Source organism: Chionomys nivalis, chromosome 5 (assembly GCF_950005125.1).
Source record: "Chionomys nivalis chromosome 5, mChiNiv1.1, whole genome shotgun sequence".
Taxonomy (NCBI): Eukaryota; Metazoa; Chordata; class Mammalia; order Rodentia; family Cricetidae; genus Chionomys; species Chionomys nivalis.
This window is the reverse complement of record NC_080090.1, coordinates 51,217,650-51,241,862: the sequence shown is the minus strand read 5'-3', so window position 1 is coordinate 51,241,862 and position 24,213 is coordinate 51,217,650. Positions and strand designations below refer to the sequence as shown.

General features: G+C 44.4%; 3 protein-coding genes across 7 annotated transcripts in view; all 3 read left to right on the top strand.

Annotated features, from left to right (window-relative positions):
* Abhd6 (abhydrolase domain containing 6, acylglycerol lipase) overlaps window positions 1–2,071 on the top strand; it is a 47,197-nt gene extending 45,126 nt beyond the window's left edge. For all 4 annotated transcript variants that reach the window (XM_057770932.1, XM_057770931.1, XM_057770930.1 and 1 more), the window contains one exon: window positions 961–2,071. In XM_057770932.1, coding sequence (XP_057626915.1) covers window positions 961–1,137 — 177 coding nt within the window. In that variant the 3' untranslated portion in view covers window positions 1,138–2,071. The remainder of the gene's footprint in view (window positions 1–960) is intronic.
* An 8,547-nt stretch (window positions 2,072–10,618) lies between these two features.
* On the top strand, window positions 10,619–23,177 carry Rpp14 (ribonuclease P/MRP subunit p14). Of its 2 annotated transcripts, XM_057769946.1 has the most exons (6): window positions 10,619–10,815; window positions 16,294–16,380; window positions 16,488–16,572; window positions 20,311–20,387; window positions 22,550–22,628; window positions 23,040–23,177. In XM_057769946.1, exons 2-6 carry the CDS (start codon window positions 16,310–16,312, stop codon window positions 23,094–23,096), a joined length of 369 nt encoding a protein of 122 aa, XP_057625929.1. In that variant the 5' UTR covers window positions 10,619–10,815; window positions 16,294–16,309; the 3' UTR covers window positions 23,097–23,177. The 2 variants fall into 2 exon arrangements, with proteins under 2 accessions (XP_057625929.1, XP_057625930.1); XM_057769947.1 differs by lacking the exon at window positions 10,619–10,815 and having other exon boundaries at window positions 16,317–16,380; window positions 16,488–16,709.
* A 36-nt stretch (window positions 23,178–23,213) lies between these two features.
* Window positions 23,214–24,213, top strand: Htd2 (hydroxyacyl-thioester dehydratase type 2). The gene has a single exon (XM_057769945.1). It carries the CDS (start codon window positions 23,214–23,216, stop codon window positions 23,730–23,732), a length of 519 nt encoding a protein of 172 aa, XP_057625928.1. The 3' UTR covers window positions 23,733–24,213.

The following is a 24,213-nucleotide window of genomic DNA, read 5'->3' as shown; positions in this document are numbered from 1 at the left end:
CTCAGAAACAGCTTGCGTATTTGAGGTCTTTGCTTTTGCCCATAAAGGATAAAGGAAGGGGCCTTGGCTGGGAAGACCTACAGGTGACTTTGATTAGCCCTAGGGGCATGACTGCAAAACTACCTTCAAAGGAGAATATGGAGGGAAAAGTGATCCCACTAGGCATAGGCATACTAGGGGGATAACTAAAATTAAAATAAAAGTGAATGGGTTGTTCAGTCCCGGGGAAGCTCTGGGTGTCCCTAAAGGTCTTCCATGGAGGTTCTCCCTGTAGCCTTCACCTCTTGTATTTTCTAGTGGGGCTTTCCTACCCCTGGGCTTCCTACTCCAGCATCGAACCAACTACTCAAATTGTTCCCCTTAAGTCTCAAGACTCCCGACTGTCCCAAGGCTGGTGTAGGGCTGGGGATGTGCAGGGGGTGATGCGTTCCACCTCGCATGCACAAGGCCATGGATTCAATCGCCCATCTGGAATAAGCATGGATGTGGTGGAAAGGCCAGAGTAAAGGCCTTCCTTCTGCTCTGTATGTCCTGCCTGACCCCGGTTTACCGTGACCTCTCACACTCATGCTCTTTCCCCTTCTGTAAAGATTCCTCTACTCCCTCAGCTGTATCAGAACTCAGAAATGGTGTCTTCCCTTTCTCTCCTCCTATTGCCCCCTCAGCTCCTCTCTGCAGAGCCCCTGTTCACATCGTGCTACCTTCATCTCTTGATGTCTGGCGCCCCCTCCGTCTTCACCTCCGTGCAGACAGGAACTCAGTCTTTTCCACCTGGTTAGCATTGGCAGCATTGCACTTCTAGTGCCATGTGTCAGAGTCAAACAGGAGGCATGCTGATGACTTCCACTCACCCCCCTCTTCCTGACCCCTGCCAGGTGTCAGAGGTAGAAACGGTCCACAGCAGTACTGTGGGGCATCGACATCTTTGTGTACTCTTTCTTTCCCTCTCCTCCTCTGCAGGTGCTCGATGTGTCTGGGGCAGATATATTGGCCAAGTCCATTGCTAACTGCCAGGTGGAGCTTCTGGAAAATTGTGGCCACTCCGTGGTGATGGAGAGACCGAGGAAGACAGCCAAGCTCATTGTCGATTTCTTAGCTTCTGTGCATGGCACAGACAACAACAAGAAGCTGAACTGAAGCCCTTGCAACAGCCTGCATTGTTCACACAGCATCTGCTCCCGTCCCCAAAACTTGATACAGTCACCACTCTCAGGGATCCTGCCCCAAATGCCATTGGAGGACCAGTGTCCCTGAGGAAGCCAACCTCCTATCCCAGTATGGTTCCACAGAGCATCAGGGGCCGCAAGGAAATCTCCAAGATCCTTTTTCAAAATAGAAACCTAAATGGAACTAAATTTAAAAAAAAATACCCAGCCATGAAGCCTACTAGAAGTCTTCAAGTGTATGTCACTGACAAGCCAAGCCAGTGCTAAGCAGCCACCCGGGATGATGATCATTAAGGACATTTTCTTTAAGGCATTCCTCACACATTAAACTTGAGCTATTTTTGTTGCTTCAGATGTATCTCTTGCATGGTCAGTGGCTTCTTGCATAGGAGCTTTAGTCATTTATTGAACTCTTGTTTAGATCTAATTCAAGTTTTGCATAGAGGCCCATGTGTGAATGCGGCCCATTAGCCACAAGACCAGGGAAGAAACAGGAAACTGTGGGAGAGCTTTCTGCCCCTAAGGCCTGATGCACAGACCTGGAATCTCAGCCACTTGGGAGGCTGAGGCAGGAGGATCTAAGTTCAAGGCTTGCCTGAGGTACAGAGCGAGTTCAAGGCCAGCCTGAGCTACTGACTGAGACAATTTTAAAAAAGAAAGAAAGACACGAAAAGAAAATGTTTCTACTTTTTTTTACATGTAGAAACATACACGGAGGGGCACTGTTTGGCTTCAGCCAGCCCTCAGAACTGCCGAAGCAGCACAACACAGACTTATGGGTCTGGGTACCTACAAATCAGATATGAGTGACCAGAATGAAGACCATCTGACAGGGTGGGTTTCCTAGGAATAATTTATAATTTTTAAAAATAGGACTAATAAAGCAATAATGTTCTAGACCTCTATCTAATCAGACTGGAGCTCATGGGCATCTTTTCTATTCTGCTCTTCTACTGATAACCCTCTGATGTAAAATACTAGTTTGTTAATGAATTCTGTGAATTCTGTGAACAATAATGTGATTGAAAAAAGTAAGTCCAAACAGCTATAAAAAGTGACCACGATGATGTAAAATAAATTGAATAAGTCTAGGCTGGCAACATGCACGTGCTTTCTATTTCTGAACTCCTAATAGGGTGCAATATTAATAGATTTTCTGTTCACTTAAAAATGTGTTTATTTGTGGGACCATGTGAAGAGGCCAGAGGTTGACGGTTGATGGCAGGTATCTTCCTCAGTTAGTCCCCACCTCATTTTTAAGACAGGTTCTCTCAGTGAGCCTGGAGCTAGCAAAGCCCCAGGCATCCTTCTCTCATTACCCGTCCAGCACTGGAATTGCAGGCACATGAGGCTGTGTCCCGTTTCTTACATGGGTGCTGGAGATCCGAACTTGGGTTCTCATATTTGCAGGTAACCCCTTACCAACTGAACCATCTCTCTGGACCCTAAAAGATGTTTCTATTATTTTATATTTACTGTGACTGTGTGAATGTGTCTGTGTCTGTGTGGGGTTAGATGAAAGCAAGTGCAGGTGCTTGTGGAGGCCGGCAGCTGCAAGTCCCTTGGAGCTGCAATTACAGGATAGTGTGCTTTGCCTGTCGTGGGTACTGGGATTCAAACTTGAGTCCTCTGCAAGAATAGTGTGTGCTGATAACTGCTGAGCCATTACTCCATCATCCTGTGTGTTTTTTAAAGTAAGTGAAATCATCTCTCAAAAGAAGAAGTCATCAATTTGTTCCTTTTTTCCTTTCCTTTTTGTTTTGTTTTTCTGGTTTTTGTTTGTTTTTTAGCACAAGGTTTCTCTGTATAACAGTTTTGGCTGTCCTGGAACTCCCTTTGTAGACCAGGTTGGCTTCTGTGAGTTCAAGGCCAGCCTGGTCTATAAAACTAGTTCCAGGACAGCCAGGGCTACACAAAGAAACCCTGTCTTGAAAAAACAAAAACAAAAGAAAAGGAAAAGAAAGGCTGAAAATCAATAAATTAAGCTTCCACCTCCAGAAACTTGGAGAAAAAAAAAAAAAAACAGTAAATCAACCAGTGGACCAAGGGGAGTAATGCAATTGAAAATAAAAGTCAACAGAATCTATTCTGTTTCTCAGAGAAAGTAGATAGTTGATGATTTTTCTTATTCCCATGAGTTCTGAGCTTCCCGTGAGGAGGGTGTCTCTGCACCTGGGTGATGAGAGATGCTTTCCTATGACTCTCTAGAGAGGCTCCTGATCTGCGGATCAGTTTCAGAACAGCAGTCTCTGAACACAGGAGTTCTTACTGGTGAGGATTGGAAGCTAGGTCTGTAAGCTAGGTGTTCTGGTGTATACTCAGAATCCTGCAACTTGGAGAGAGGCGGCAGGAAGATCGTGAGGCCACAGTAAGACCTTCTCAAAGCACAGTGGCACCGGGGGAGGGATCTGCATTGTCATTCAGGCAGGGTGTGTGCAGTCCACCTCAGCACGGAAGAACAGGAGGCAGGTTCCCCCACTTCCTCCACTGTCAACAGAAAACCTTGAGAGAGGTCATGAACCAAGAATAAGAGAGTTGTTTTTGATAAACGCATCAAGCAGGTTTTCTGATGGTCCAGCCATGCTGGGAAGTCCCTTGTACCCTGTATCTTGCTCCAGTAATTTTAAGAAGCCTGCTAGTCACTGCCAGAGCTAGCTGCCTCCACACCAGATTCCGCTGGGCTCTGTGCCTTTGCCAAACCTTGGAAAGAAGAAAGGAATCATTCATCACGGCCCTTCCTGAAAGGCTGCCAGAAACTGCTGGACTAAAATGGAAAGCCCCAGTAAACTCATTCCCTCTGCTCAGAGTTGGGACCATCAGAGTTGTAGCAGATTGCGCTTCCTGGACAACCACTGGAGACACTGAGCAACAAGCAGTGATCAGAACGTTTCAATCTAGGCTTCTCCAGGATGGGGGTGGCAGCAGGAATGACATTGGTCCCAGGTGACACATGCCAGGTCGGTGGTGCTGCCTGTTCAAATCTGTGTCTTGCACTTGAGCTTCTGTAAGGTCCCTGTATCCCAGGGAGTCATACCTGCTTCTCTGCCCTGGGGAAGTTCCCAGAAGACACTGCTGGGTGGGTGGGGGGAGAGTGTTGGAATACCGGCCAGGTGGGGCTACAGGACTAAGGCCACTGTGTTTATCCAATCCCTTTTTCTATCTCCTCTCCCAGTATGACCCATGCACAGGCACATGACTCTGCTGAGCTTTCATCTATCTCTCCTGGTGTCACCCCAAAGTCACAGACTAGACTTCCTGGTCAGCCATCAGGGGGTTCAAAAGTAGAAGGCAGCCGGGCAGTGGTGGTGCACGCCTTTAATCCCAGCACTCGGGAGGCAGAGGCAGGCGGATCTCTGGGAGTTCGAGGCCAGCCTGGTCTACAAGAGCTAGTTCCAGGACAGGAACCGAAAAGCTACAGAGAAACCCTGTCTCGAAAAATAAAAAAAAAATTAAAAAAGTAGAAGGCATTTTTTAGAGATTTATTTATTTATTATGTATAAGTGTTTTGCTTGACTGTGTCCCTGCAGGCCAGAAGAAGGTACCAGATCTCATTACAGATGGTTGTGAACCATCATGTGGTTGCTGGGAACTAAACTCAGGACCTCTGCAAGAGTGGCCAGTGCTCTTAACCACTGAGCCATCTCTCCAGCCCCGTCCTATTATTTTAATTATTGATATTAATGATATCTGTCACTTTTATTTTCCCAATGCTTGGAAAGATACCTATGCCTCCTGCATGGTCCCACCATTTTGGGAGGGGGGCGGATGTCTGTGTACTTGCATATACTACATACATATACCTATAATCAGAAAGGGTCTGCAGGTGGTTTGGTGAATTTTTTTAAAAAAAATAATAAAAATGGAGTTATTCTGGGAATTATTGTTTCCCCTACCCACCTGCCTCTCTTACCGCTATCCTCGGGACTCTTCTAGATCAACCAATAGAGTTCCAGGATTCTGTAAGGGGAATGCAGAGTTCTCCTGAAAAAGTGTAGAATGCCCAAGTACCCTTGAGAAAGTATTTTTGAAAATCTAAGAAATTATCTAGCTAAGAACAGCAGCAAAAGCCCACAATTTCAGCTATTTCAGAGGATGGCAAGTTGGAGGCCAGCCTCGACAACTTAGGAACATCCCATCCCAGAACAGAGTTAAGAAGAGCCAAGGATGGGGCTGGATGGCAGAAGACCAGTCCTGTGAGGCTCTGGAAGAGAGGAGGAGGATCCCCCCAGGTGAACATGTGAACATCCCTGGCTTTTACCTGAGGGGATAGGAACTCAAATTGTCTCCCACTGAACTATCTCTGTCTAAACTTCACAGATTCGTCAAGACAGTTTCTCTGTGTAGCCCTGGCTGTCCTGGATCTCACTCTGTAGACCAGGCTGGCCTCAAACTCACAGAGATCCACCTTCCTCTGCCTCTACCTCCTGACTGCTGAGATTAAAGGTGTGCACCACCACTACCCAACCCATAAATTTCTTTTTTTATTGGTTGGCTTTGACTTTTAGTTTGGGATAGGGAGGTGAGACAGGGTGAGCCATGTAGCCCAGGCTGGCCTCGAAGTCTCCATGCTCCCGGCTCAGCCGTATGAGTGCTCAGATCTTAGGCATGTACCACCATATGATCTTGCCTTATTTTCATTTGCTGCAGCTGGAAGCCAATGGCCAAGGAGAAGGAAGGCTCAGTCTTCCTTTGGGATTGCCTTAAAGATTTCAAGTCCTTCATACTCCAGAGCTCCCTGTGTGGTATGGCTGCAGCCAGACTTTAGCTGAACTCACCTCCTTACTTTCTGCCTGCCGATCCCTGCGGGTTTTTCAGTTCTTGATTGGAGATGATCCCCAGGGTGTCCTTGAAGAAGCGGCTCCTTGTGGAAGGGATAAAATCCAGCTGGAGCCTTCTGCTGCATCTTCTTCACTGTGACAATGACATCACCACCGGTGGCATTTCAGTGTCACTGGACGATGCAGATGGCATACTGTGAGCCAGCTCTCTGGCACTTGGTGGATCTCCTTAAAATGAAACGGAAATAATGGCTGCAGTTAAAAGCTTTTAGCTTCTGATCATTTTGACCTTTGTCCTATCTTCAAAGAATCTGCTGACACAGGTCATGATTCCCATTGGGTGGATGGACAACTGTGGCATAGATTTCCCCTTGGGTACTGTAGAAAATCTAGTTGATACCGATTAGCAAGGCAGGGTAGGGAGGGCAGAAAAATGAAGTGTGAACTGAATTCTTGGTCTCTGCTACATTAGTCCATTGGGAAAAAAAAGAATACAATGCATTAATGTCTACAGTACTCAAAATGTTCCACAAGGGGGCTGTAGAGATGTCTCAGTAGTTAAGAGAACTGACTGCTCTTCCAGAGGGTTCAATTCCCAGCACTCATATGGCAGCTCATAACTATCTGTAACTCCAATTCCAGGGGATCTAGCACTTTTTCACAGATATACATGCAGGTAAAACACCAATGCACATTAAAAAAAATCCACTAGAACAATGTCAGGATGCCGACAATTAGAACACTGTGCTGGCTAGATTTATGTCAGCTTGACACAAACTTTGATCACAGGAAGAGGAGGAAACCTTGATTGAGAAAATGCCTCCATAAGATCGGGCTGTGAGCTGGGCAGTGGTGGCACATGCCTTTATTCCCAGCACTTGGGAGGCAGAGGTAGGTGGATCTCCAAAGACCTATGTCGTCTACAGAGTGAGTTCCAGTACAGCCAGAGCTGTTATTTGGAGAAACCCCAAAGAAACAAAAAACAAAACAAAAAAGATCTGGCTGTGGGCAAGCCTGTAGAGCATTTTCTTACTTAGAGATTGATAGGGGAGTGTCCAGCCCATTGTGGGAGGTGCCATTCCTGGGCTTGTGGCCCTGAGTTCTATAAGAAAGCAGGCTGAGTTCGCCAGTAAGCAGAACTCCTCCATAGTCTCTGCATCAGCCCTGACTCCAGGGTTCATGCCCTGTTTGATTTCCTGTCCTGACATTTTTAAGTGATGGATTATGGTGTGGAAATGTAAGCCAAATAAACCCTTTTCTCCCCAACTTGCTTTTGGTCATGGTGTTCATCACAGCAATAGTAACCCCAACAAAGACAGTTTTGGGTAGAACTGAGGATGTGGATACCAGGAATAGAATTCAGGTTTTTTGGGCCTGTCAATCAGTAGCTTTATCTGATGAACCATCTTGCCAGACCCCTTGTGTGTTTTGTTTTAAAGTGATGTTACACTTAAATGTTCAAGAGAGGAAACTCCACACCAAACTTGTGAGAAGAAATTTAAGACACTCAAACAAGGTTTTTCAGGTGATTTTCTTGTTATCGCCCAGCCTGCTGCCTCTTGAAAGCAAGCGGGGGGAGGGGATGGGAGGGGTGAACAAGGGAGGGAAGGAGGGAAGAAGAGATGAAAAGGAATGAAAACTCAGTCATGGCAGGGGGTTGAGTTAAAAGTCTGAGGCTCATTTTGGCTACATGGTAAATTCAAGACCAGTGGGGATTACATAGAAAGACCCTGTCTCAGAAAGGGGGAAAGGGAGGGAAAGATAGAGTGGGGAGGAAGGGAGAAAGAGAGGAAAACAGACAGCACCTTTTGAGAGGCAAGAAGTTAGCTAGGGAGGGAGGTTTTTCTTGCTTACCCCCTTATATCATCTGAAATGATACATCACAGTAAAAAAAAGTAAAATTTTATTGAAAAAAAACAAAAACCAGCCAATAATCCTTTTCATCCTTAACTCTGGATTAACAAGAGAGCCCTGACAGATCAAGCATCAGGGGACATTGTTTTTCAAGATTTTGGTGCAACAGTAAAAATTTACCAAAGTTCTTTGAAACCCAAAATGCATGTACTTCTGGTTTTTTTCTGGGTCACATAGCCTGGCAAGAGGAGTTTTCCAGGTGGCTGGCCCAGAGAGACTTTTCTATTACAGTTTTCTGGATGGCACGCAGTACATGAACTAATCACAACTCCTCAAGGAAGTTGCTGATTGTTTATCTATCTGTACAAGAAGTGAAGAAGCTGGATCTGTAGCAGAGAATGGGTTCCAAGCCAGTTCTGGCAACTTCCAAAATCCAAACTTTTTTGAGAAAGAAAATGTGACTATCTGGGGTCTCTGTTAGTTTCCTTCACATATTGCCCATCGGAAACAAGTCCTGTTGCCTTTGAGCGGAAAAGAGAGGAAGCAGAAGCCACATAGCTACAGAGCATGGCCAAGATAGGAATGACATCAAGTCCAAATGGATCAAAGACCTCAACATAAAGCCAGCCACACTGAACCTTATAGAAGAGAAAGTGGGAAGTACACTTGAACGCATTGGCACAGGGAACCACTTCCTAAATAGAACGCCAGCAGCACAGACACTGAGAGGAACAATTAATAAATGGGACCTCCTGAAAATGAAAAGCTTCTGTAAAGCAAAGGACACAGTCAACAAGACAAAACGACAGCCTACAGAATGGGAAAAGATCTTCACTAACCCCACATCAGACAGAGGTCTGATCTCCAAAATGTACAAAGAACTCAAAAAATTGGAGACCAAAGGATCACATAATCCAATAAAAAAAAATGGAGTACAGACCTAAACAGAGAACTCTCAACAGAAGAATCTAAAATTGCTGAAAGACACTTAAGAAAATGTTCAACATCCTTAGTCATCAGAAAAATGCAAATCAAAACAACTCTGAGATTCCATCTTATACCTGCAAGAATGGTCAAGATCAGAAACACTGATAACAACTTATGCTGGAGAGGTTGTGGGGAAAAGGAAACACTTCTGCATTGCTGGTGGGAATGCAAGCTGGTATAGCCCCTTTGGATGTCAGTGTGGTGATTTCTCAGAAAATTAGGAAACAACCTTCCTCAAGACCCAGTAATACCACTTTTGGGTCTATATTCAATGGATGTTCAATCATGCCACGAGAACATGTGCTCAACTATGTTCATAGCAGCTTTGTTTGTCATAGCCAGAAACTGGAAACAACCTAAATGCCCCTCGACCGAAGAATGGATAAGGAAAATGTGGTACATTTACACAATGGAGTACTACACAGCAGAAAAAATAATGACAGCTTGAATTTTGCAGGAAAATGGATGGAGCTAGAAAACACTATTTTGAGTAAGGTAACCCAGACACAGAAAGACAATTATCACATGTACTCACTCAAAGGTGGTTTTTAAACAAAAAACAAAGAAAGCCAGCCTACAAACCACAATCCCAGAGAACTTAGACAACAATGCAGACACTCAGAGAAACTTACATGGATCTAATCTACATGTGAAGTAGAAAATAGAAAAAGACAAGATCTCCTGAGTAAACTGGGAGCATGGGGACCTTGGGGGAGGATTGAAGGGGAGGGGAGAGGCAGAGAGGGGAGTAGAGAGAAATGTAGAGCTCAATAAGTATCAATAAAAAAAAATAAAAACCAAAAAAGATAGGAATGACAGAGCTTTAGGGAACAGCAAATATTAGATTCTTTTCCCGGTTATAGAAAAGGCCCCAACTGACCTAGGCCCTGACTTGGCTGTGCAAGGCATCCCTTTACCTTCACTGCCATGTCCAGCTCAGGCCAAATCACAACCGTTTACTAAAATACAAGCTGAGTGACCCAGTGGTACCAAGGACTGCAAGCAGTGATAAGTCATCACACAAGTTCCATACTCAGGGACCAACTCCACTTAAGATGGTGCTGTCTGGACATCACTGGCGAAAGCTGATAATCTGTAATACCACTCATAACCACAATCTGGGGCAAATAACTTAGCCTTTCCCTCTGTCTCAGTTCTACTTCTGTAAAATGGGGACTATTGTAATAATAGCTACCTCAAGGTTGTGTGACGGTTCCATTAGACAACTTACGTTAAAATCTTTTGGACAGTGCCTGGCACAAAGTCAATATTAGTCGCTATTGTTGCTGTTAAACACACACTGTATGTCACACATAGAGTGGGACCATATTTTATTCTCCTGAGCTCCCAGTACCCAGAACAGTGGCTAGAACGTGGTGGATTCTGAACAAATACTTGGTGGGTAAATGTAGAATAACATCTGGATATAGGAGCATCTAAATCTTTCCACGTCGATACAGAACATCTACTATGTACTTGGTGCCATAAAGGTATATTGACAGTAGTAGATCTTGTCCTTAGTGCCTGACAGATGTTCTTGAAAGATACTAAAGCTTGGATTTAGTTTCGTTGTAGAGGATTTGCTTAGCATAGATGAGGCATTGGTTTTGATCCCTGGCACAGCAAAAAAATAATCCAGGAGAGGAGATATTTGATATAACCTGTTGCGAATGAAAGTAGAAATAAACGACCACGAAGATTGTCTGGGCCTAATAAGCATACCACAAACGTTAAGTTCCGGAAGTGGACGCTAGGGGGCGCTGCACCCGCCGGCCTCAGCCCTGCACAGGATTCTGCGACAGCCTAGTGACCGACGCCGCGCAGTGACGTCACGTCCGCTTGCGGGCTCGCGTCTGTGGGGTCGGGGCGGGTCGGCGTCAAATGTAAATACACCAGCTTTGCAGGTCCACGCTTGAGCCGCTGCCGACCCTTGCGGAATTCTAGCCTCGCGAAGGAGACAGGAACGGGGCTGCTCCAGTCCGGGGCTTCGTTCTGCGCCGGGGCCGCTTAACTGCACGCGGTATCTGCAGGTGCGGGTGCGCATGCGGAGGCGGGAGCGCAGGGTGGAAGAGCACTGGGCCGGAGGTCAGGCCGAGAACCGGGCCGCGGGCATTCGTACGGCGCGGCTGAGGTCCTGGTGACAGACGGTGGCCCAGAGGGTTCACCTGGCCGTGTGCTAGGCTCATTATGTTCGAGGTGGGCGAATCGGGAATGAAACAGGTTCTTTTTCGGAGTGCAGGCGTATTGAGAGGCAGGAGCAAGGAAGTGGATATTAAATATTCTGTGATCCTGTTAGAAATACTGTAAGACTTGGAAGGATTGGGCAAGGAGGGGTTGGTACAATAATAGATCGGATGGGCAGTGGGACACATTGAGGAAGGAAGCTAGGAAGTGTGAGACACGTGACTACCCGCTTCTGACTTACGGAGAAACTAGCCCTAGCCGAGGCCAACAAGAGGAGGAAACCCAGAGTTTTAGGTCTCAAGAAATTCCTGTTCTCCAGGTGTGGTGGTGCATGCCCTTAATCCCAGCACTGGGAGGCAGAGGCAGGCAAGACTCTGAGTTCGAGGCCAGTCTGCTCTACAAAGTGAGTCCAGGGCAGCCAGGGCTCAGTTACAAAGAGAAACTTCTGTCTCCAACCCCCATCCTACACCCCCCCCACAAAGAAGAGGAAATTCCTTTCCCCAGAGTCTGGCACTTAGACAAAAGCTAACTATTTCCTCGGGAGTTTAAGACAGTTCTTACTTTGGCAAAAGAGACATATGACTCCTCTATTAACCTGTCTGTGGTGCCGATTAGTATATCAAGGTCTATGCTAGGCCCCCCCTCAGTCCCTGCTCACAAGTACCTGTTACAAGTCATTCTAATTGACATACCCCGCCCCCTCCCCTCAACCTCCCCACCCCCGGCTTCTCTTCTCAATATAACCCAGCCATTGTGATTATTTGCCCTCCTAGTTCTTCTCTCCTTGGTTCTCTTGATTGTGCACACGCTCATTGCTTCTCTTTTGCCCTCTTGGTTCCCTTCGCTTGCTCTCTTGCTCTCCCCATCCCTCGCTCATGGCCAGGTCTATGCTGCTGGCCCCATTCAGTCTGGACCTTTCCAGCTGCTTCTGGCTGTGCTCTCCCTCACATATACAGGAAATTTTGTCAGTCGTACCTAGGAGTGATCGAGTCATCCTTTCTCATTCGCATAGAACAAAGCTGAGGCGGTGGAGATTGACCTCGAGTGGACTGACGGGTAAAATGAGAAGCATCCACCTGCCTCTGCCTCCTGAGTTCTGGGATTAAGGGCATATGACATCACTACATGGCTGTGATGTGGTTTTAACACATTCACAAACAGCAGTAGAGGTTAGAGGAGGCAGAGGAGTAAAAACCTAGGAGGCACTGGCTAATAAGGTATTTGTGAACATCCCCGCAGTCAGTGAAAGGCATCAACAGTGACTATAAGAGTTAAAGTGTTAGCCGGGCCGTGGTGGCGCACGCCTTTAATCCCAGCACTCGGGAGGCAGAGGCAGGCGGACCTCTGTGAGTTCGAGGCCAGCCTGGTTTACAAAGGGAGATCCAGGACAGGCTCCAAAGCTACAGAGAAACCCTGTCTCGAAAAACCGAAAAAAAAAAAAAAGAGTTAAAGTGTTGAACCCCTTGAGTATGATGCCACACTACTGAGGGCACCTCCATCTCAGTACAGTCTGCAGGGGGCAACACTCAATTTATCTCTGAGAACTCAAGACTATGCAGTCATTGTTTTTTGGGCTATTTATTTTTATTTGTGGTGTATTGGTGTTTTGTCTGGATTTGTATCCATGCACCATGTGACTGCAATGCCCATGAAGACCAGAAGAGGGTATTAGATCCTCTGGAACTGGAGTACAGACTGATGTTAGCTACCCTGTGGGTGCTGAAAACCCAGCCTGGCTTCTCTACAAAAGCAACAAGAATCCTTAACATCGGAGTCATCTCTACAGCCCTAAGTAATCTTAAAAAAAAAAAAAAAAAGGAAAATATACACTGTGTCATTTAACTTTTTTTTTGTCATTAAGGAAATATGCATTGTTGTATAACCATTACCACCATCTACTTCCAAAATGCTCCTTAGTTATGTAACTCTCAGTCTTTAACCAATCAACTCTGTCTTAGGCAGCGGCATCACCTGGGAAGTTGGCAAGACCTAAAACACCTGTCATGTTTCACATGGTGAATGAGTGAACCAGACAGGTTCTGGTAGAGACTGGTTGCTGAGAAAGGAGCATCAGGTAACTTGCTGCTGTCCTGAAACCAATTAGATACCCTGGGCACCCAGCCTCAGTCACACATTCAGCAAGTGTTTTGTTGAACATGTGCCCTGGTGGGCCCAGAAAAAGGGGATAAAGCTCCTAGATAACAACTTCCTTTTCCTGGGAATTACCATCTAAAGGTGCTTGAAGCTGGTCTATAATAGTGTGACTTTAGGTAAGAAAGACCCTTCTCCTTGGCAGACAGTCTGTTAGAGTGGGTTTGAGAAAGCCTCCGTGAAGGAGGAGACATTGAAGTGGGAATGAGAGTTGTCCAGGGGAGAGTGAGGTCTGAGTGGACCCCAAGAAAAGGATTTTCTAAGGGGGATCGGCACGTTGGAAATTGTCGGGAGTTCAGATCTGTTTGAAAAGGCATTGAGTATGGAGTGCCCTGGTACATACCCACAATCCCAGCACTGGAAGATAAAGCAGGAGAATCAGATATCGAAAGCCAGCCTGGGCTCCGTAGCTGCCCCCTCCGCATCATCATTATCTGAAAAGAGGGGTAACGTTGATGCCTGTGTTCATATGTTTTCTGTTGGCAGTAATAACACCACAGACTAGGTAAACTATAAGCAAGTCTGTTTTGGCTAATAGTTCAGTTCCAAGTCCAAGGGGTAGCATTGTCATTGGCTTCCAGCTTGTAGAGTCCCAACACAGAAAGTATGTCTGTCTGGGTCCTCTGGTCCCTCTTAAAAAGCTACCATGAGGGGCTGGAGAGATGGCTCAGTGGTTAAGAGCATTGCCTGCTCTTCCAAAGGTCCTGAGTTCAATTCCCAGCAACCACATGGTGGCTCACAACCATCTGTAATGAGGTCTGGTGCCCTCTTCTGGCCTGCAGGCATATACACAGACAGAATATTGTACTCATAATAAACAAACAAACAAATAAATAAATAAATATTTGAAAAAAAAAAAGCTACCATGATTTAATCATGGGACTTCTTCCCAAAGGCCCCATCTCAGAACACAATAATTGGATTAGGTTTTCACCTCTGCCCCTCCTGCCCCAGATGGGGTTTCTCTGCAGCTTTGGAGCCTGTCCTAGAACTAGCTCTTGTAGACCAGGCTGGTCTTGAACTTATAGAGATCCGCCTGCCTCTGCCTTTCGAGTGCTGTGATTAAAGTCGTGTACCACCACCGCCTGGCGGTTTTCACCTCTTAGTACCTGATTAAGGATTAAACTCCAGTAGGAAGCCGGTGGTGGCGCACGCCTTTAATCTCAGCACTCGGGAGACAGAGGCGGGCGGATCTCTGTGAGTTCGAGGCCAGCCTGGTCTACAAGAGCTAGTTCCAGGACAGGAACCAAAAGCTACGGAGAAACCCTGTCTCGAAAAATCAAAAAAAAAAAAAAAAAAAAAAAACCTCCAGTAGGAGTGGATTTTTGACTCGGACACACCACGTATAAGCCACAGGAATACCCTTTCCAGGAGTGCCTTGTAGCCGGTCTTCTTGGGCCCCTAGCCCCCAAATAATGACATGGAGACTTATTGGTTATGAATGCTGGCCTTATCTTATGCTTGTTCCACTAGCTCTTATAACTTATTTTAACCTGTTTACATTTTGCTTTGGGGCTCTTTACATTTCTTTCATTCTGTATGTCCTACTCTGTGTCCAGCTGGCTGGCAGCTAGCTGACTAGCTGACTCTGGGTATTGCCCTCTCTTTCTCCCTTTTCTCTCTCTCTTCCTCCTACTTACTGTCTCTATCCACCAGCCCCACCTATCCCTCTACTGCCTAGCTATTGCCTGTTCAGCTTTTTTTTTTTAAGATTTATTTATTAATTATGTATACAGCATCTGTCTGTATATATCCCTGCAGGCCAGAAGAGGGCACCAGATCTCATTATAGATGGTTGTGGACAGTCAGTGCTCTTAACCTCTGAGCCATCTCTCAGCCCACCCCCTTCAGCTTTTTATTAGACCAATCAGGTGTCTCTGGCAGGCAAGGTGAAACAGCAACACATCTTTACATAAATAAACAAACACTGAATAAACACTTTGCCCAGTGAAAGTCATATTCCATAACAGCATTTCCTTAGATCCCATGCGTTGTAAAGTCAGTCCTTCACAGTGCTGTCAAATAGCCCTACAGAGACCTGGATGCTGTGTACTGGACGGCTCTCGGTTTGTGTTTGTTTCCCTTTCACTAATGAGAATTAACCTGGGGAGTGCTAGTATAAAGGAAAGTTCCTGGAAAAGCTGCACTTCATTTAGACTGGATTTTGTACTTGGTATATAACTGATTAGAATGAGAAGGTTAATGAGGAACGTGTAGAGGTTGGGATGTTGCAAGTCCAGACATCTGTTTTAAGTTGTCTTTTCCTGCACACCTCTGAGTCTCACATAACATCCTTTGGGTGAAATGTTTTGGGCTGTATTGACCTAGCAGACCACTTAGCTTTCACGAGTCTAAGGGGAAGAATGCCGTCAGCATCTGAGGCCTATAGCAGAGGTTTTCCTGCTTTGCTGTAGCTGCCAACCTGGTATTTTCACCAGTGTATTTGAAAAGTGTCTTCATTATGACCGTCTTTGTTCACTTACTATAAAAACTTCAGGAAACTTACTCCTTGGATAGCATCTTTGTTCCTGGGCCATGGCCACTAATATTTGGCTCCAGAATAGGCTCTTACTCTCTTTGAGGTGAGAGCTGTATTGCAGGAGTGTGAGGTAAGCACTCTGCTGCTGAGCCACATCTGCACTAGAGACTGTTTTCTGGACCGAGAATAGCAGACTTGGGGGAAAGGACAACAAAAGGACCACCCTCATGTTCTATGGGGACAGAGTAAATATTTCCTTATTGTATCTTTCCTTTGATTAAGGATGATCTACTCTGGCATGTTTAAAAATGCAGGAATGGGCTTGCCTGTCCTGCACCAGATTCTGGGTGTGATCTCCAGCACCACCACCCCTCAACATACACCAAAAATAAGGACCTGCCAAAGAAAAAAGAGACTCCTCTATATCTAGATGGGTAACCATTGTCTAACTAGGGTTACATAAAGTACTGTAATACATCTTTAAAAGTCAAATAGACTGGATGTGGTGACATTCCACCTGATAATCTCAGTCCTCCCTAGAGCAACGAGCAGTTCAGGGCCAGCCTATATATATATAGCAAGTCTTTCTCAGCAAATAGAAAGTAAGTTCCCATTAAAAACAGAACTACTACTAGAGAATACTACTACTAACAATGAGTACCCGGTAGTTATGAGCTCTCTTGACTCCTTTTAGGTACCCATTTTTGAAGATGCCAGCTACTGCATATGAAAGAGTGGTTTACAAGAACCCCTCAGAGTACCACTATATGAAAGTCTGCTTGTAAGTTCAGTCTTGTGAGTTGTTTCCTTTTACTTGTTTTTTTTTTTTTTTCCAAACCTGAAAAGAATAGATTTAATAAGATAATTTCTCTTTTTAATATTTTTCAGAGAGTTTCAAGAACACGAAGTTGAGCTGAACGCAGCCCAATTTAAACAGCTGCTTGTTACGGCCCTTAAGGACCTGTTTGGGGAGGTATGAGTCCTTTGGCGGCTAACATTCTCCAGGATTTTGTAAGAAAGTCAAGAAAAGGAACCAAGAGTATAGCTCAGTGGTGGAATGGTGGAATGCACACACCTATCAGAATTCTAGCATCTATGACTCTACTGTTGGTGAGTGGAATTAGAGTAAGAATTCAAGGTTAGGCTCCTCTACATAGCCATTGGAAGTCAGCCTGAGCTACCTGGTACTTTTTTTAAAAGGAAAAAGTTTGTTTGTTTGAGATGAGTCGTCTGTATATCCCTGGTTGTCCTGGAATTCGCTCTGTAAACCACATTAGCCTTGAATTCACAGAGCCACCTACTTCTGCCTCCCAAGCACTGGGATTAAAAGTGAGCAACAGCACTCCTGGCCTAGAAGAGGACTTTGTAAGAAACACAGAAATATCATTTTTTAAAGCAGTATTAGAGTTTGCAGACTTTCAGAAATAATAAGTTTTGGTAGGTTATTCCGGCATGCCCTGTATTTGACCAAGAATCTTTTAGATTACTGTTCTTGCCCAATGCTATCAAATTATAGTCTAGACATCATTGCCCATCTTTGTAAAGATAAAGGGTTTATATGAGAGCCAGCATGCTTCAGTGAGAAAGTCTCTTTTTTAAAACAGTGTGAGGAATGGCAAGATGTCCTGAGTTCAGTTCCTGGAACCCACATGATGAAAAGAACAAACACTTGAGAATTCCCTTTCACCTCCAGACATGTGCAGTGGCACATGTTCACATGTAAGACATGTACACATATGCACGTGAGCAAACAGACCTCGGTACGTGTGCTGTGACACATATACATGTGGGGAAAACACATAAAAATAAATTGATCTTTAATAAAAAAAATTCTGAAACAGTATGAGCAGAAGTAAAAACTTAGTGATGGTGGTTGACATTCTGATGCGGCTTCTTAGCCTGTTGCCGACCAGCACTTTGGGCCCCTTTGTCTTAGCATTCACTAAACAGAGCTTTGGAAGTGAAGAAGAAAAACAAAGCTAGGATTGACTCTCGAGAAATTACATGATATATTTATTCTGTTCAAGTCTGCCCTGTATCTTATCAAATATACTCTGCAAAAACTATGTGAAGAAAATGGAAAGAGCCAGGCATGGTGGTGCACGCCTTTAATTCCAGCACTCAGGAGGCACAGGCAGGCACATCTCTTGAGTTCAAGGCCAGTCTGGTTTACAAAGTAAATTCCAGGACAGACAGGGCTGCACAGAAAAACCCTGTCTCAGAGCTCCCTCCCCCCAAAAAATGTAATTCAGAGCAAACCTACGCCTGCTCTTGCAGAGGACCCAGGTTCAGTTCCCAATGCCCACATAGTGGCACATAGCCATTTGTAACTCTAGTTTATAGAATCTGATCTCCTCCTCTGGCTGCCTCAGATACCAGTTATGCATGTGTGCAAAACACTGACATACATAAAAATAAATCCTTTTTTTTTTTTTAAAAAAAAAAAAAAAAAAAACAGGGTTTCTTTAGCTTTGGAGCCTGTCCTAGAACTAGTTCTTGTAAACCAGGCTGGCCTTGTACTCACAGAGATCCACCTGCCTCTGCCTCCAAAGTGCTAGGATTAAAGGTGTGCACCACCACTGCCTGGCTCATAAAAATAAATCTTAAGGAAAGTAATGTTGCACATGAGTGTTTGTGGTGCACTAGTAATATCCGGAAACTGAAAACATCACAGTTGTCCCTTAATGCACATTCAAATCGTAGAATATGGTCATCAGAGAAGAGGATAGTATATAGTGAGGAGCTGCAGGCTGTGTTCCTGTCCCAGGCTCCCAGCTGCCTGGCTAGCTTATGCCCCGAAATAACAACACACAAATTGTATTCATTTAAACACTGCCTGGCCCATTAGCTCTAGCTTCTTACTGGCTAATTCTTACATCTTGATTACCCATTTCTATTAATGTGTGTAGCACCACGAGGTGCATTACCAGGAAGATTCTAGCCTACGTCCATCCTGGGTTGGAACTTCATCGCGTCTGCCCTGGGAGAGGAGCAGTGGCATGGCGTTTGAGCTCACTTCCTCTTCCTCCCAGCATTCTGTTCTGTTTACTCCACCCACCTATGTTCTAACCTATCAGGCCAAGCAGTTTCTTTATTAATTAACCAATGACCTTCCTCCATCAATAGTAGCCAGACAAATCTCTAGAAAACTGAGCTGAATGGAAACAGCCAACCCTAAGTAAATTACTTTTTGGGTAATTCTATGTATATAATGCTCTTGCTTCAACATAACCTGTAGAACGAAGTGGTCACCAGGGCTTAGGGAAGTGGGGTAAGTATGATTATAAAGGATGAGTAGAAGGAGTCTTGTGGTGGTTCAGGTTTTTATCTTGGTGTTGGTGGTGATTAGAAGAAATAACCTATGAGGAAAAGTTACATAGAAGTACACACATACAAATATAAATGCACACAAATGATGTCAGGGCTAAGTAAATTCTGAATTGGGTCAATACCGCCACCTGGCTTTGATCCTGTACTATGTTATATAAGACACTGCTTTTGGCAGAGCCTAAGGGAAGAGTGCATGAACTTCCATGTAGACTGCAACAAATTAAAAAACAAAACCTGCAATTTCTATATGTCATTTTAAAATGTAGTTTCGCTGCACAGTGGTGATGCTTGCCTTTGATCACAGTACTTGGGAGGCAGAGGCAGGTAGATCTCTGTGAGGTCAAAGCCAGCCTGGTATACAGAGCAAGTTGCAAGATAGCTAGAGCTACAGAGAGAAACCTGTCTTGAAAAACTAAAAGAAAATAAAATTTAAAAAAAAAATAGTTTCAGGGCCGGGCAGTGGTGGCGCACGCCTTTAATCCCAGCACTTGGGAGGCAAAGGCAGGTGGATCTCTGTGAGTTCGAGACCAGCCTGGTCTACAAGAGCTAGTCCCAGGACAGGCTCCAAAACCACAGAGAAACCCTGTCTCGAAAAACCAAAAAAAAATATATATATATATATATAGTTTCAGGAGATAAGAGCCGTAAGATATGGTCTCTCTCTCTCTCTCTTTTTTTTTTTTTTTTTTTTTTTTTGGTTCTTCGAGACAGGGTTTCTCTGTAGCTTTGGAGCCTGTCCTAGAACTAACTCTTGTAGACCAGGCTGGTCTCGAATTCACAGAGATCCTCCTACCTCTTCCTCCTGAGTTCTGGGATTAAAAATGTGTGCGCCACCACCACCCGGCCCAAGACATGGTCTCTTTTCTTGGGCTGTCAGTCTTGTTAAATAGTGACAAGACTGGGAGAATTGTGGAAGAGCAAAGTATGGGGTCTTGTGTAAGAAAGAGTTCAGATTGAGCCTAATCTTTTGAATATGGGACGGAGCTTTTGGGAAAACATTTCTCTGTTTGTGTGTATGGAGAGAAGGTGTGCACAGACATGTATATACCTCTGCGTGTGTGGAGGTCAGAGGACAGCTTGTGGGACTTAATTCTCTCCTTTACCATGTGAGTCCTGGGGATTGAACTATGGGGATCAAGCTTAGGTCCTTAGGTTTGTGCCAGGCAGCTTTACCCACTGAGCCATCTCACCAGCTGGAGAAGGAACACTTTAAACATAGATTCAAAGGCAAGGAAGTGTCATGAAAAGGAATGGGAACATTGCAGACAATAGGAGCCCTTATCAGGCACATAAGAGTACCAGCACCATTAATTGAAATACTGGCATTATCAGCGTTCACAGTGGTGACAGGAGTCTGCTAATGGTGTTGTTCCATACCTAGGTTGGTGCTGCTTTACCTGTGGACGTCCTAACCTATGAAGAGAAGACCTTGTCAGCCATCTTGAGAGTGTGCAGCAGGTATGACAGTGATGGGACAGCAGTGAATATGCCTCCAGGATGAGAGTCCATGGCTGGGAATGTACACTGGAGTTACCATACACATTCCTACACCTGGGGTTAGACTCTAGATACGAGAACCCTGTGGTTTAATCACAGCCAGGTTCCCAGTTGATAATTATGTTTTCTCTCTCTCTCTCTCTCTTTTTTTTTTTTTTTTATTATTAATATAAATACAGAAGGGATCCAAATGGGCAAAAATGCTTGGGGCCTAAAAAGCTCATGAGCTGTGAGCACTAGGTCAAACCAACTATAGCAATGGGAGCTCAAGGCCATTTTACAGGACTGGAGAAGAATGCCTCAAGGTTAACTGAGGGCCTAATTTGTTTTCTTGAGTATTATTTTTGAAGAACACCAATTCTAATAGAGGAGAAGTACTATTATTAATTTTCCTTACCCAAGGCAGAACAAGACACAAATTCTAAGCTCATTATTTTACAGTTGTGTCCTCCAAAGAGGTAGAACTTGGGATGAAGGGTCTCGGGTGTCTCTGGTCCTCCACTTCTGCACACACTGTTGGGATGGGCTTTTCTCTAGGAGCCTGCTTCATCAACTTCTGTGTTACATGCCTCCTTGGGTCCAGACTCATCTGTGCTTCTTTAAGGCCTTGACCAAGGTTGGCAAGGCCAGCATAGGGGCCATCCAGTTGTCAAAGCATGTAGATATTTTAAAATATTACAAGAACAACTCCACTGGACTGTTCTCTTCAGCCAGTCCATTTTCTTCCTTGCTTTTGTAATTGGAAAGGAACAAATTTTCTATTTGGGTCAAGAATTCCTCAGCGATGAAGCAATTGGCTACTTTGTGTTTTCCTTAGACACCCCATAAGTTTCTGCAAACAAGTTAGGTCAGAATCCTGGCGAAAGATTCTATCCATGGAGACACTACTATGGGAAAGCCTGTATTTCTAAATTATCCATCTTGTCTTTTCAAACACTAATTCCCACTAACATCTGCTGGATAAATGTTGTAGGGTAAATGATAGGCACCATCAGGGCTAACTTCTTCACTTATAACCAAGCAGGTAATCTGGGAGTATGGTAAAGAGTTACTTTAAGGGGCTGGAGAGATGGCTCAGAGGTTAAGAGCATTGCCTGCTCTTCCAAAGGTCCTAAGTTCAATTCCCGGCAACCACATGTTGGCTCACAACCATCTGTAATGGGGTCTGGTGCCCTCTTCTGGCCTGCAGACACACAGACAGAATATTGTATACATAATAAATAAATAAATATTTTTTTTAAAAAAAGAGTTACTTCAATTATATGGACTAACAATCATCCCAATGAACTTTGCTCCTCCTCTGGAGAAGTAACTCTGGTATTTGACTTGTGTGTCAATATCTCATAAAGATGGATTAGGATCAAATGCAGGATGAGAATGGTACCACCCAGTAACACTGTAGCCTCTAAGAGCTAAGGTTTCTGAAGCCTATGTTTGTGATACAGGATCCATCTCGCATTGTAGTCTTGTACTCAGACTGTTACGTGGTTCTGTTGCACAGACCCAAAGGCATTTTCAAAAATTCCTATTACATATGAAAATAATTTCAGCAGAATGAAGTACGCCAGCATTTACCCACAAGCACTAGAATACATTACTGCCCTTAAAAGTTGTAGCTTTCACTGGGGAAGGTAGTCTTGTTTTGTTTTGTTTTGTTTTTTTTTTTAATATGGAATACTTCATGAATTTATGCATCATCCTGATGATTATTGTTTTAAAATCAGAAATGTGTGCAGTTTAGAAAAATTCTTGAGCTCAATTTGTTTTCTGTCTGTGATACATTCTCCTAAGGTTCTGTTTTATTTAAATGAGGTTTCTGTGTTTGTTTGTTTGTTTGTTTGTTTGTTTTTTTTTTTGGTTTTTTTTTTTTTTTTTGGTTTTTTCGAGACAGGGTTTCTCTGTAGCTTTGGAGCCTGTCCTGGAACTCCCTTTGTAGACCAGGCTGGTCTCGAACTCACAGAGATCCGCCTGCCTCTGCCTCCCGAGTGCTGGGATTAAAGGCGTGCGCCACCACCGCCCGGCCTCTGTGTTTGTTTTTAACTTTCTAGACAATCGCAAACAAAAGTACTAGGGACCTGTTGGCAGCAGAAATCCTTATTTATGCTTTCTTGTTCTTTATACAGTGGTCTGACTAAATTGTGGAGCTCTTTGACCTTGTTCGGAGCCTATAAAAACAAGAAGTGTGCCTTCAGAGTGATTCAGGTAAAGGCTTTTCCTTCATGATTCCGAGGAGGACCGAGCACTGCAGTGATGTCATCTGGACGTGTGTCCCATTTTTGTCTTGAGTAAAATAAACAGTTAACATCTGGCAAGGACAAGCCTGGAATTTCACTGCCTTTGAAACCGAGGCAGAGTGGTCAGATTTTAGATCACTTTGTAAGAGATGTTTGGAGGTCAAATTTTTCTTATCAGGATTTGTGATAAAGGCTCTTCTCACTGACTACTAGTGCAGTGTTGTGTTGGCAGGTTGTTTCCAGGCTTACTAGTACTTGTTCAGTCAGTGCTCCCTCCAGGATGTGCCTTAAAATGTGACTACCAGCCTGTAAAACCTGCATGTTTCTGGGCTGCCTGTTGTTACCATGTGATCTGCATTAACCTTTTCTTCTTTCGTAGGTGTCTCCCTTTCTCCTTGCATTATCTGGTAATAGCAGGGAACAAGTGTTGGATTGAATACTCTTACAGTTCCAAAAACCTCCGCTCTCAACAGAATCTCTTGGTGTCTACATAGATTGAAAAAAAAAAGAAGCAGGCTAAAGCCCCTATTAATGATATTTGGAGATACTGAAGATGTTCTCTGTGATTTCTGGTCATCATCACTGGTGGAGTGGACTTCAGAGAAGACTGTGGCAGAATCACCTGGTCCCAGCAGGGCAGTGCTTTCAGTGTGTGCACATAAGGGTTGGAGACCGTGCTGAGCTCAGCAGAGCCTTCACACAGCAGGATGTGGCTACCTTCTCCAAGTTAACAGGAGATGACAATCCTCTGCATCTAAGTGAAGATTATGCAAAACACACCAAGTTTGGAAAGACAATTGTGCATGGAGTTTTGATAAGTGGACTTATTTCTGCTCTCCTGGGTACTAAAATGCCAGGGCCAGGCTGTGTGTTTCTTTCCCAGGAAATTAAATTTCCAGCCCCTTTATATACTGGAGAAGTGGTCTTAGCGTCTGCAGAAGTGAAGAGACTGAAGCAGTTGGTTGCTGTTGTTGCGGTGTCCTGCTGTGTAGTAGAGAGTAAGAAGACAGTTATGGAAGGTTGGGTTAAAGTTATGGTCCCAGAAGCTCCTGATGCTGAAATGCAAATTTAAAGTTATAAGTTCAAACACCTGTGCTCAGTATCAAATGACATATGGGGACATGGGCTATTGCTGTGTACTCGGAAGTCATGTGGGGAAGGAGAGCAAGTCGACAGTTTGTTTCAATGTCTACTTTTTATATTAGCTTTATGCTTTATCCAGACTTAAGTATGTACAAGATTTCGTTGCCTTTGGAGGTTTGGTTGTTTTTGTTGTTGTTGTTGTTTTGGGGGTTTTTGGTTTTTTTTTTTTTTCCCAATTATAAAACAATTGAGAGGGACTGAAGGAATGGCTTATCAGTTAAAATCACTGGCTGCTCTTCCAGAGGATCTGGGTTTAATTCCTGGCATTCCCAACTGTTTGTAACTTCAGAGTCAAGGGATCCAACACCGTCTTCTGGCCTCTGCAGAAACTACATGCATATAGTACACAGGCATACATGCAGGCAAAACAGCCACACAAACACAACAATAATAAAAATATTGTTTTAAAA